At 49.4% G+C, this 12,768-nt stretch overlaps 1 protein-coding gene across 6 annotated transcripts in view; it reads left to right on the forward strand.

Moving 5' to 3' along the window:
* Nucleotides 1-12,768, forward strand: part of MINK1 (misshapen like kinase 1) — a 675,548-nt gene that overhangs the window by 355,662 nt on the left and 307,118 nt on the right. For all 6 annotated transcript variants that reach the window (XM_086946234.1, XM_086946236.1, XM_086946233.1 and 3 more), the window contains exon 10: nucleotides 7,688-7,863. In XM_086946234.1, coding sequence (XP_086802360.1) covers nucleotides 7,688-7,863 — 176 coding nt within the window. The remainder of the gene's footprint in view (nucleotides 1-7,687; nucleotides 7,864-12,768) is intronic.

Consider the following 12,768-nt stretch of genomic DNA (forward strand, 5'->3'; position numbering starts at 1 on the left):
TGGATCTACTTCTGCTTCCTGCATGTCCTCATTGGTGGAGCAGTCTCTGTGGATCTGCTTCTGCTTCCTGCGTGTCCTCATTGGTGGAGCAGTCTCTGTGGATCTGCTTCTGCTTCCTGCATGTCCTCATTGGTGGAGCAGTCTCTGTGGATCTGCTTCTGCTTCCTGCGTGTCCTCATTGGTGGAGTAGTCTCGGTGGATCTGCTTCCGCTTCCTGCGTGTCCTCATCGGTAGAGCAGTCTCAGTGGATCCGCTTCTACTTCCTGCGTGTCCTCATTGGTGGAGCAATCTTTGTGGATCTGCTTCTGCTTCCTGCGTGTCCTCATTGGTGGAGCAGTCTCTGTGGATCCGCTTCTGCTTCCTGTGTGTCCTCATTGGTAGAGTAGTCTCTGTGGATCTGCTTCTGCTTCGTGCGTGTCCTCATTGGTGGAGCAGTCCCTGTGGATCTGCTTCCGCTTCCTGCGTGTCCTCATCGGTAGAGCAGTCTCAGTGGATCCGCTTCTACTTCCTGCGTGTCCTCATTGGTGGAGCAATCTTTGTGGATCTGCTTCTGCTTCCTGCGTGTCCTCATTGGTGGAGCAGTCTCTGTGGATCCGCTTCTGCTTCCTGTGTCTCCTCATTGGATGAGCAGTCTCTGTGGATCTGCTTCCTGTGAGTCCTCATTGGTGGAGCAATCTCTGTGGATCTACTTCTGCTTCTCTGTGTCCTCATTGGTGGAGCAATCTCTGTGGATCCGCTTCTGCTTCCTGCATGTCCTCATTGGTGGAGCAGTCCTTGTGGATCTGCTTCTGCTTCCTGCATGTCCTCATTGGTGGAGCAGTCCTTGTGGATCTGCTTCTGCTTCCTGCATGTCCTCATTGGTGGAGCAGTCTCTGTGGATCTGCTTCTGCTTCCTGCGTGTCCTCATTGGTGGAGCAGTCTCTGTGGATCTGCTTCTGCTTCCTGCATGTCCTCATTGGTGGAGCAGTCTCTGTGGATCTGCGTCTGCTTCCTGCGTGTCCTCATTGGTGGAGCAATCTCTGTGGATCTGCTTCTACTTCTTTTGAATCCTAGGCGGTGGAGCAGTCTCTCTGGATCTGCTTCTTACATGTCCTCATTGGTGGAGCAGTCTCTGTGGATCTGCTTCTGCTTCCTGCGTGTCCTCATTGGTGGAGTAGTCTCGGTGGATCTGCTTCCGCTTCCTGCGTGTCCTCATCGGTAGGGCAGTCTCAGTGGATCCGCTTCTACTTCCTGCGTGTCCTCATTGGTGGAGCAATCTTTGTGGATCTGCTTCTGCTTCCTGCGTGTCCTCATTGGTGGAGCAGTCTCTGTGGATCCGCTTCTGCTTCCTGTGTCTCCTCATTGGTGGAGCAGTCTCTGTGGACCTGCTTCTGCTTCCTGCGTCTCCTCATTGGATGAGCAGTCTCTGTGGATCTGCTTCCTGTGAGTCCTCATTGGTGGAGCAATCTCCGTGGATCTACTTCTGCTTCTCTGTGTCCTCATTGGTGGAGCAATCTCTGTGGATCTGCTTCTGCTTCCTGCGTGTCTTCATTGATGGAGCAGTCTCTGTGGATCTGCTTCTGCTTCCTGCATGTCCTCATTGGTGGAGCAGTCTCTGTGGATCTGCTTCTGCTTCCTGCGTGTCGTCATTGGTGGAGCAGTCTCTGTGGATCTGCTTCTGCTTCCTGAATGTCCTCATTGGTGCTTCCTGCATGTCCTCATTGGTGGAGCAGTCTCTTTGGATCTGCTACTGCTTCCTGTGTGTCCTCATTGGTGGAGCAGTCTCTGTGGATCTGCTTCTGCTTCCTGAATGTCCTCATTGGTGCTTCCTGCATGTCCTCATTGGTGGAGCAGTCTCTTTGGATCTGCTACTGCTTCCTGCGTGTCCTCATTGGTGGAGCAGTCTCTGTGGATCTGCTTCTGCTTCCTGCATGTCCTCATTGGTGGAGCAGTCTCTGTGGATCTGCTTCTGCTTCCTGTGCGTCCTCATTGGTGGAGCAGTCTCTGTGGATCCGCTTCGGCTTCCTGTGTCTCCTCATTGGTGGAGCAGTCTCTGTGGATCTGCTTCTGCTTCCTGCGTGTCCTCATTGGTGGAGCAGTCTCTGTGGATCCGCTTCTGCTTCCTGTGTGTCCTCATTGGTAGAGCAGTCTCTGTGGATCTGCTTCTGCTTCCTGCGTGTCCTCATTGGTGGAGCAGTCCCTGTGGATCCGCATCTGCTTCCTGCATGTCCTCATTGGTGGAGCAGTCTCTGTGGATCCGCTTCTGCTTCCTGCGTGTCCTCATTGGTGGAGCAGTCTCTGTGGATCTGCTTCTGATTCCTGCATGTCCTCATTGGTGGAGCAGTCTCTGTGGATCTGCTTCTGCTTCCTGCGTGTCCTCATTGATGGAGCAGTCTATCTGAATCTAAGTCTACCTGCTGTGATCCTCAGTGGTGGTGTAGTCTCTCTGGGTCTTGTGCCCTTGCAAGTCCGTGTAGGTGGAGCTGTTTCAATGGAACTCCTACTCCTGGTGACCCTCAATAGTGAAGCATCTGTGGATCTACTGTTGCTTCCTGTGTATCCTCATTGGTAGAATAGTTTCTGTGGATCCGCTTCTGCTTCCTGCGTGTCCTCATTGGTGGAGTAGTCTCTGTGGATCCGCTTCTGCTTCCTGCGTGTCCTCATTGGTGGAGCAATCTCAGTGGATCTGCTTCTGCTTCCTGTGTCTCCTCATTGGATGAGCAGTCTCTGTGGATCTGCTTCCTGTGCGTCCTCATTGGTGGAGCAGTCTCTGTGGATCCGCTTCGGCTTCCTGTGTCTCCTCATTGGTGGAGCAGTCTCTGTGGATCTGCTTCTGCTTCCTGCGTGTCCTCATTGGTGGAGCAGTCTCTGTGGATCCGCTTCTGCTTCCTGTGTGTCCTCATTGGTAGAGCAGTCTCTGTGGATCTGCTTCTGCTTCCTGCGTGTCCTCATTGGTGGAGCAGTCCCTGTGGATCCGCATCTGCTTCCTGCATGTCCTCATTGGTGGAGCAGTCTCTGTGGATCCGCTTCTGCTTCCTGCGTGTCCTCAATGGTGGAGCAGTCTCTGTGGATCTGCTTCTGATTCCTGCATGTCCTCATTGGTGGAGCAGTCTCTGTGGATCTGCTTCTGCTTCCTGCGTGTCCTCATTGATGGAGCAGTCTATCTGAATCTAAGTCTACCTGCTGTGATCCTCAGTGGTGGTGTAGTCTCTCTGGGTCTTGTGCCCTTGCAAGTCCGTGTAGGTGGAGCTGTTTCAATGGAACTCCTACTCCTGGTGACCCTCAATAGTGAAGCATCTGTGGATCTGCTTCTGCTTCCTGCGTGTCCTCATTGGTGGAGCAGTCCTTGTGGATCTGCTTCTGCTTCCTGCGTGTCCTCATTGGTGGAGCAGTCTCTGTGGATCTGCTTCTGCTTCCTGCATGTCCTCATTGGTGGATCAATCTCTGTGGATCTGCTTCTACTTCTTTTGAATCCTAGGCGGTGGAGCAGTCTCTCTGGATCTGCTTCTGCTTCCTGCGTGTCCTCATTGGTGGAGCAGTCCTTGTGGATCTGCTTCTGCTTCCTGCGTGTCCTCATTGGTGGAGAAGTCTCTGTGGATCTGCTTCTGCTTCCTGCGTGCCCTTATTGCTGGAGCAATCTCTGTGCATCCGCTTCTGCTTCCTGTGTCTCCTCATTGGATGAGCAGTCTCTGTGGATCTGCTTCCTGTGAGTCCTCATTGGTGGAGCAATCTCTGTGGATCTACTTCTGCTTCTCTGTGTCCTCATTGGTGGAGCAATCTCTGTGGATCCGCTTCTGCTTCCTGCATGTCCTCATTGGTGGAGCAGTCCTTGTGGATCTGCTTCTGCTTCCTGCATGTCCTCATTGGTGGAGCAGTCTCTGTGGATCTGCTTCTGCTTCCTGCATGTCCTCATTGGTGGAGCAGTCCTTGTGGATCTGCTTCTGCTTCCTGCGTGTCCTCATTGGTGGAGCAGTCTATCTGAATCTACGTCTACCTGCTGTGATCCTCAGTGGTGGAGCAGTCTCTGGATCTGCTACCCTGTGCCCTCATTGGTGGAGCAGTCTCTGGATCCGCTTCTGCTTCCTGTGTCTCCTCATTGGTGGAGCAATCTCTGTGGATCCGCTTCCTGTGTCTCCTCATTGGTGGAGCAGTCTCTGTGGATCTGCTTCTGCTTCCTGAATGTCCTCATTGGTGCTTCCTGCGTGTCCTCATTGGTGGAGCAGTCTCTGTGGATCCGCTTCTGCTTCCTGCGTGTCCTCATTGGTGGAGCAGTCTCTGTGGATCTGCTGCTTTCTGCATGTCCTCATTGGTGGAGCAATCTCTGTGGATCTGCTTCTGCTTCCTGCGTGTCCACATTGGTGGAGCAGTCTCTGTGGATCTGTTTCTGCTTCCTGCATGTCCTCATTGGTGGAGCAATCTCTGTGGATCTGCTTCTGCTTCCTGCGTGTCCTCATTGGTGGAGCAATCTCTGTGGATCTGCTTCTGCTTCCTGCGTGTCCTCATTGGTGGAGCAGTCTCTGTGGATCTGCTTCTGCTTCCTGAATGTCCTCATTGGTGCTTCCTGCGTGTCCTCATTGGTGGAGCAGTCTCTGTGGATCCGCTTCTGCTTCCTGCGTGTCCTCATTGGTGGAGCAGTCTCTGTGGATCTGCTGCTTTCTGCATGTCCTCATTGGTGGAGCAATCTCTGTGGATCTGCTTCTGCTTCCTGCGTGTCCTCATTGGTGGATCAGTCTCTGTGGATCTGTTTCTGCTTCCTGCATGTCCTCATTGGTGGAGCAATCTCTGTGGATCTGCTTCTGCTTCCTGCGTGTCCTCATTGGTGGAGCAGTCTCTGTGGATCTGCTTCTGCTTCCTGCGTGTCCTTATTGCTGGAGCAGTCTCTGTGGATCCGCTTCTGCTTCCTGTGTCTCCTCATTGGTGGAGCAGTCTCTGTGGATCTGCTTCTGCTTCCTGCGTGTCCTCATTGGTGGAGCAATCTCTGTGGATCCGCTTCCTGTGTCTCCTCATTGGTGGAGCAGTCTCTGTGGATCCGCTTCCTGCGTGTCCTCATTGGTAGAGCAGTCTCTGTGGATCTGCTTCTGCTTCCTGCGTGTCCTCATTGGTAGAGCAGTCTCTGTGGATCTGCTTCCTGCGTGTCCTCATTGGTAGAGCAGTCTCTGTGGATCTGATTCTGCTTCCTGCATGTCCTCATTGAAGAGCAATCTCTGTGGATCTGCTTCCTGCGTGTCCTCATTGGTGGAGCAGTCTCTGTGGATCTGCTTCTGCTTCCTGCGTGTCCTCATTGGTGGAGAAGTCTCTGTGGATCTGCTTCTGCTTCCTGTGTGTCCTCATTGGTGGAGCAGACTCTGTGGATCCACTTCTGCTTCCTGTGTCTCCTCATTGGTGGAGCAGTCTCTGTGGATCTGCTTCTGCTTCCTGTGTCTCCTCATTGGTGGAGCAGTCTCTGTGGATCTGCTTCTGCTTCCTGCATGTCCTCATTGGTAGAGCAATCTCTGTGGATCTGCTTCTGCTTCCTGCGTGTCCTTATTGCTGGAGCAGTCTCTGTGGATCCGCTTCTGTTTCCTGTGTCTCCTCATTGGTGGAGCAGTCTCTGTGGATCTGCTTCTGCTTCCTGTGTGTCCTCATTGGTGGAGCAGACTCTGTGGATCCACTTCTGCTTCCTGTGTCTCCTCATTGGTGGAGCAGTCTATCTGAATCTACGTCTACCTGCTGTGATCCTCAGTGGTAGTGTCTCTCTGGGTCTTGTGCTCTTGCAAGTCCTTGTAGGTGGAGCCGTTTCATCAATGGAACTCCTACTCCTGGTGACCCTCAATAGTGAAGCGTCTGTGGATCTACGGCTGCTTCCTGCGTGTCCTCATTGGTGGAGCAGTCTCTGTGGATCTGCTTCTGCTTCCTGTGTGTCCTCATTGGCAGAACAGTCTCTTGGTTTCGACCTCTGCTGCCTGTGAGTCCCCTCTGGGGAACTGACACTCTGGATCCGGAGTCTGTCCTCTTCAGTGGTAGATCAGTCTCTCTGGACCTGCATCTACTTCCTGTGAATCCTCATTGGGAAATGTAGGTGAAAGGTTAGGTGACTCCCCAGGCCTACATCTGGGTACATTACAAAACATAACCGCATATGGTGGACACTCCTATCATCTTTTCTTATGTGTATGGCTCTAATATAAGAAGCTCGGTATTATGGTGATAGAACAAAAGTACCTCTTGATACTATAAAGGCAGGAGCCCCCTGCCATACACACGTATCTCAACGTACTACACAATGTTGTATCCCTGGCTTACATGGTGAGGATCAGCAAGAAGAGTGATTCTTATCACCTGGTGCTCATGTTTGTTAATCCCTAATAGTTCAAGACTGAGGCATCAGGCAAAGTCTTACACCATTGGAACATGCTTGTTTCAGCACCGTCGACTGAGATTCTGCACCCTGTGCGGGATGAAGTGTGCCAAGAGATACCTCACAAGCTGGGTGGAGGCGTGGCCGCTTAACCGTGTGTGTAAATGAGTCCAAAGCTTCATGTGATGTTCTACTTGGTAAATACAGAGGTTTCCAACAACAGGCATGTTCACCTCAGTAGAGTCAGTACTTTTAGGAGGAAGACCTTTAAAGGTGGGTGATCATGGAGGAACATAAGAGTTGGACATAAAAAAATTGTTGAGGTTCAGAAAGCTCTGTAGCAAGATGAGGGTGAATGCTTGAAGCCCTACCTTTGGAACTAAGTTTTGTGGCCGTTATTACAGACACCTGCATTGATCCTCTGCACCTCCTGATTCTTAAAACATAACCCGGGGTCTGTGGTGCTGGTGGAGGAGGCTGTTACAAACAACCGCTAAATACTAAACCACACAAGGCTGAAAATAGGTCTTCCCAGTACCCAGAAGCTCCATGCTGCACTGAAGCTTCACATTTACAAGTATTCCAGCAGTAAAGCACCGGAGGGGAAAGTTTCTTTCAGCCGTATCAAAAATATGTTTTTTTTCATAATAAAAATATTTTCTTACAACCAATCACACTTCAAAGCAGTGTCCATGCTGACACGTTTCGAGCTTACAGAAATGCTCTTCATCAGGTACGTCTGCGGGTGTCTGACTAAAATATGTTCACATTTGGTCTGAGGTCAGCGTTTAAAGAATGCAGTAAGAGATCAAAAGCAGTTGATTCGCCCTCCAAAAGTGTCTGGAGATTGTTGTCTCTCGAAAAGACATTACAGTTTGAGTTAGGAATAAGTTATAGAATGTACTAGGAAATGTATTAAAAATGACATGGGTACAAAATCCAGGAAACCAAATATAGACATGATACTTAATCTTAATTTGGCTTTCTGATTCCCAGCCTGCGTAATTGAGTCTTCTGCTGAACATACAGGCGTGTGTGTGTGTGTGATGTCTGCTTGTATAAACTTCAGCATCACGCGCTGCTGCATGTTTTCATTAGCTGAGGCTATAGTTAAGGTAAGGATACAGAACACCTTGGCTTTAGATTCCCTGTTTCTTGAAATATTCCTATAACTAGTTGTTTTCAGTAAAATATAAGCAATATGATATTGATTTTAAGATTACAAGGCCTGAAAGTAGTGACAGGTAAGGCATACATCTCATGGAAACAGCTGAACCTTTGCGAACTAGAGTGTGTTTGTGGTCTGCAGTGACCCCTGGCAGCTGTCATTTTCTGTTTTTTCAGTGTTTCTTTTTTTACTGTTCCTTACAGGTCTAAGAAGTTTATTGATTTCATTGATACCTGCCTGATCAAAAACTATATGAGCCGTCCACCCACAGAGCAGCTCTTGAAGTACCCCTTCATCAGAGACCAGCCCACCGAGCGGCAGGTCCGAATCCAGCTCAAGGACCACATTGACCGATCGCGGAAGAAGCGCGGAGAGAAAGGTAGAGATTTCATAGCTGACCACAGGCAGGAACCTGGGAATTTGTGCAGCATCTTGTCTGGGGCAGCTCCTTTTCATGGGTAGTATCTTGTCATGGGCAGCATCTTGTCATGGGCAGCACCTTTTCATGGGCAGCACCTTGTCATGGGCAGCACCTTTTCATTGGCAGTATCTTGTCCTGGGCAGTACCTTGTCATGGGCAGTGTTATGAGCAGCAGCTTGTCAGGGGCAGCATCTTGCCAGGGGCAGCATCTTGTCAGCATCTTTTCATGGGCAGTATGTTGTCCTGGGCAGTACCTTGTCAGGGGCAGTGTTATGAGCAGCAGCTTGTCTGGGGCAGCACCTTGTCAGGGGCAGTATCTTGTCCTGGGTAGTACCTTGTCATGGGCAGTGTTATGAGCAGCAGCTTGTCCTGGGCAGTATCTTTTCCTGGGCAGTATCTTGTCATGGGCAGCATCTTGTCATGGGCAGCATCTTGTCATGGGCAGTGTTATGGGCAGCATCTTGTCCTGGGCAGTATCTTGTCCTGGGCAGTATCTTGTCCTGGGCAGTATCTTGTCCTGGGCAGTACCTTGTCATGGGCAGTACCTTGTTATGGGCAGTACCTTGTCATGGGCAGCATCTTGTCATGGGCAGTATCTAGTCCTGGGCAGTACCTTGTCCTGGGCAGTATCTTGTCCTGGGCAGTATCTTGTCCTGGGCAGTACCTTGTCATGGGCAGCACCTTTTCATCGGCAGTGTTATGAGCAGCATCTTGTCATGGGCAGCATCTTGTCATGGGCAGTGTTATGGGCAGCATCTTGTCCTGGGCAGTATCTTGTCCTGGGCAGTACCTTGTCCTGGGCAGTATCTTGTCCTGGGCAGTACCTTGTCATGGGCAGCACCTTTTCATGGGCAGTGTTATGGGCAGCATCTTGTCCTGGGCAGTATCTTGTCCTGGGCAGTATCTTGTCCTGGGCAGTATCTTGTCCTGGGCAGTACCTTGTCATGGGTAGTATCTTGTCCTGGGCAGCACCTTTTCATGGGCAGTGTTATGAGCAGCAGCTTGTCCTGGGCAGTATCTTTTCTTGGGCAGTATCTTGTCATGGGCAGCATCTTGTCATGGGCAGCATCTTGTCATGGGCAGCATCTTGTCATGGGCAGCATCTTGTCATGGGCAGTATCTTGTCCTGGGCAGTACCTCTTCAGGGGCAGCATCTTGAAATGATTTGATCTCCGCGCTGCCCTCCTTTGTCCATCATCTCTGTCCTACCACATGAATGAGCTTTGCAGAGCTCGCTCACCACAGGACTCGCTCATTCAGCTCCACATTGATGGCGGAGCTGAGCGATTGGGCCCTCGATTTGAAGCTCCCGTTTCTTCATGGCAGTTGAAGTACTTTGATGTCGCTGACATATCTCGCTACAGTACCACGCTGAGCTCCAAGCTGAGAAATACAGCCTCACTTTTTTAATAGACCTTTGTGTGATGTAGTGAATCAAGGGAAACACAAGGAGATGATGGACGGAGCGCTGAAACTTTTCAGACACTCCCCCCCCAGTCACAGATCTGGGTTGAATCCATCACCGTTCTTTAGCCCACTCTGCCACCCCAGTTCAGAGATGGCTATATGCAGATCAGTCTGACCCTGTGCCTCATGAGAACAGTCCAGCCCGAACTGCCAAGCCATGTCTTCCCTGGACCGGACGCAAGCTTCCGGGGACCGGTTTCTGGGGCATCACTCATCAGCCAGGCTAGCTTGAATCCAGTGGCCAAGTGAAGAAGGGACTCCTGTCTGGGCATACCTTGCCAACTCAGGATGCTTATTTCTGGTTCGAGGAAGACGTGGCTTGGCAGTTCGGGCTGGACTGTTCCCATGAGGCACAGGGTCGGACTGATTTGCATATAGCTGGGTCTAAACTGAGGTGGCGGAGTGGGCTAAAGAACGGTGATGGATTCCACCCAGATCTGTGACTGGGTGTGAGTGTTTGAAAAGTTTCAGCGCTCCGTCCATCATCTCCTTGTGCTTGCTTTGTGATGTGGTGAATGTCACAGTGCTTTTGTTTGGGCAGTGCCAAGACTAGTTCGTATGTGTCTGGTCATTTTCTGTTAAAGCACAAATCACCTAAAAAAACATTGAAATACTGCACATCTGAATTTGCTATGGTCACGTTTTGATTCAAGCATTACTATTCATTACTTGGTCGCTAGTGAACAGCGACTTGTTATTTTTGAGATGGTATCCTTTCACAATCACTCCATCTTCCTTGTGAGGCAGAACTGGAACGTGAATGCGCTGAGGGAGAGGAAATACTGTTATGTTGTTATGTTATGTTATTTTATATTTGTCTTGTATAGCGCACAGCTACTCAAAGAGTTTCCCGGCACTGTGACTGTGTCGAGAGCTGTTGTCACTGAAGACAGTTCTGTGGGGGAATTCATTAGCGCAGGTTGGATGTTCTACATATTAATTAATGTTTTGATATATTCACTCCTGTCACTGGTAAGGCAGAGGGAACAGCCGAATGAACCAAAGGGTGGCAGGGAGCACCGATGGAGATAAAGCACTGTGACTGTGTCAAGAGCCCTTGTCACTGAAGGAGGTCTGAGAGTTGATCGCTCTTGGAGCTAATGCTAGGTCAGGGCCAATACCTGGGGTGGGAGTAACCCAACATGTTGCACAGCTTAGTTTCCTTCCAAGAGTCAGAGCTTTGGTGGGAGGATTCATTTGCGCAAGTTGGATGTCCTACAAATTACATTCATGGTTCACTCCTGTCACTAGCAAGGCATGGGCAGCTGTCTAGATAAAGCAAAGGGCGGGAGAGAGTTCCAATCCGGCTGAACATCTGGAGTGCATTATTCCAAGGAGACATCATGCTGACACCAGCTACTAACTTGTAGGTATTGTAGAAAGTGGAACTCTTTTTGTTATAACGTGTTTCGCTCACTCCATTTCCAGACAATCTTGGTTTACAGAGGACAGACATTTTACTATTGAGTTTGGAAGACTTGTTTCCATCCAGTTGTAGCGGTGTTATTGGTGAAAAGTAATCAATCTCCTTGCCGTTGGGAGCCGGTTCATACCGAACTGTTCTGCTAAGGTCTGGTCTGTTGTGTCCACGCTTCTTGTGTTTATGGCTTGGCTGCTCTGCCTTTTTGGATCTTTTGGCTCAAAAAATGGAGTTGCAGTTGACATTACCTGTCGCGTTTTGCAAACTGTGTACGAGGCTTAGACCCAAAACACGTGCTGTCCAAGTAGCCATGGAATGCTTCTAGGTGTGGTCATTCATTGTTGGGGCACTTGTGTGTGCCTCGTTGTGAGGTAGGAAACGGAAGGCAGCCCATTACCGACCTATTGCTCCCTGATTTGACAGTTCCACACGTTGCAACCACTTCCTGCAATGCATACTCCGTTTAAAGCCTTGTGACGTGCAGAGAGAGTGTGTCTAGCATCTGCTGAACATTGTGTTGCAATTGTGAAACTCTTGGTCTGCAAGTGAAGCGTTGTATTCAACCTGTGTGTCTTCTTCCAGTGCATGGCGTCCCAGAGTACCCATCACATTTATGATGCTTCAGAGAGAGGATTCCTGCCTTTCCGTCAGCTTCCAGGGAGTCTGTCGGTGACACCCTGCTAATCCTTTCCCCTTCTACTAAGGGTCTCCCCCTTCTGATCGCTGGTTGGACTGTTGTCTGTATTTTCTCTGCAGGTTCAAACCTTTTTTCTGCAGCAACATACACATTTGTCTGCCCTTAATTCTAATGCCCACATGTGCACCCTACTGTTCTGTGAATCACTGGCATCGCTGAATTTAGCTAGGTTTTTAAGTTTACAAATATTTCGCTGGTAACATATCTGCTTGCAGATCTTGTAAGAGACAGTGTGTTGTTTGATCTAGTTGGCTAATGAAAGCGTGGGTGAAATATTTGCTGATGCAGCGGTTGAACGCATTCGGCATATTGTTGGAGATGTGCACAGCCAGCTTCCTGGAGTGCCATCAGGGGTATATGTTTACGAGGCGCTTTTAGGTTGAGACTGGGCAGTGCATGCGTTGCTCTGGGAGGCATGCTGTACTGAGGTAAGATCTTGAAGCTCCACCCACTCTCTGCCAATATTTTTCATTGGCTTGTGTCATTGTCCACTGTATCTGTGGCTGTTCATTGGTCAAAAGGCTTAGTAGTCCCCCCTTAGTACTGCCTTGTCCTATTTTGTAGCATCCCATGGCAACACCACCTGTTATGTGTGTTATTACTCAGTTGGCTTTAATCACAGCTGACATGTTCTCTCCTAACGCTTTTAAAAAAAAAATTAATGGCACACATTTGCAATTCAATAGGTCTCACATTTGCTAGAGTTTAAGCTTTTGGCATTCTAAATGACAATAACTTTAATTTATCTGTTTTAAAAAGAACTCATAAATAAAAGGCATTGTCATTTACAATGCCAACAGCTCAAACTCTCGTAAATGCGAGACCTAGTGCATTTCAAATGTTCGTTGGAGGTTGTAATAGTTTACAATCAAAAGGGAATGAATCATGTGTCGTTAGCAAGCCAGGGTCTGTGTTGTACAATGACCCTCATACATTCTAACCTGTGGGTAACGGTATATCTTGATTTTCCACTTGAAAAGGATAGTTTGTTGGGTTTGTCATTGGGTCCTTTTCCGTCTGAGTTTCCCATTCTCCAGGCAGTCAACCTTCCTCCACCTGGAGGGAGCCCATCTGGTTCTATGAGGGTTGTGATTTTGTTAGTCTTAGCGTAACAAAAGTGAGAAAATTAAAAATACCTCCTATCCTGTACTCTGTGTTTTATTTGTCAGGGGGAGGTAAGATTAAAAACAGTGTGTGGTGCTCTGGTGGATATGTAAATGGTCCACCGCACTATAAAATGGTAGTTTCATTGGTCGACATCTTTCAGTCCATGGGTGTC

Source organism: Lissotriton vulgaris, chromosome 12 (genome assembly GCF_964263255.1).
Source record: "Lissotriton vulgaris chromosome 12, aLisVul1.2, whole genome shotgun sequence".
Classification (NCBI taxonomy): Eukaryota; Metazoa; Chordata; class Amphibia; order Caudata; family Salamandridae; genus Lissotriton; species Lissotriton vulgaris.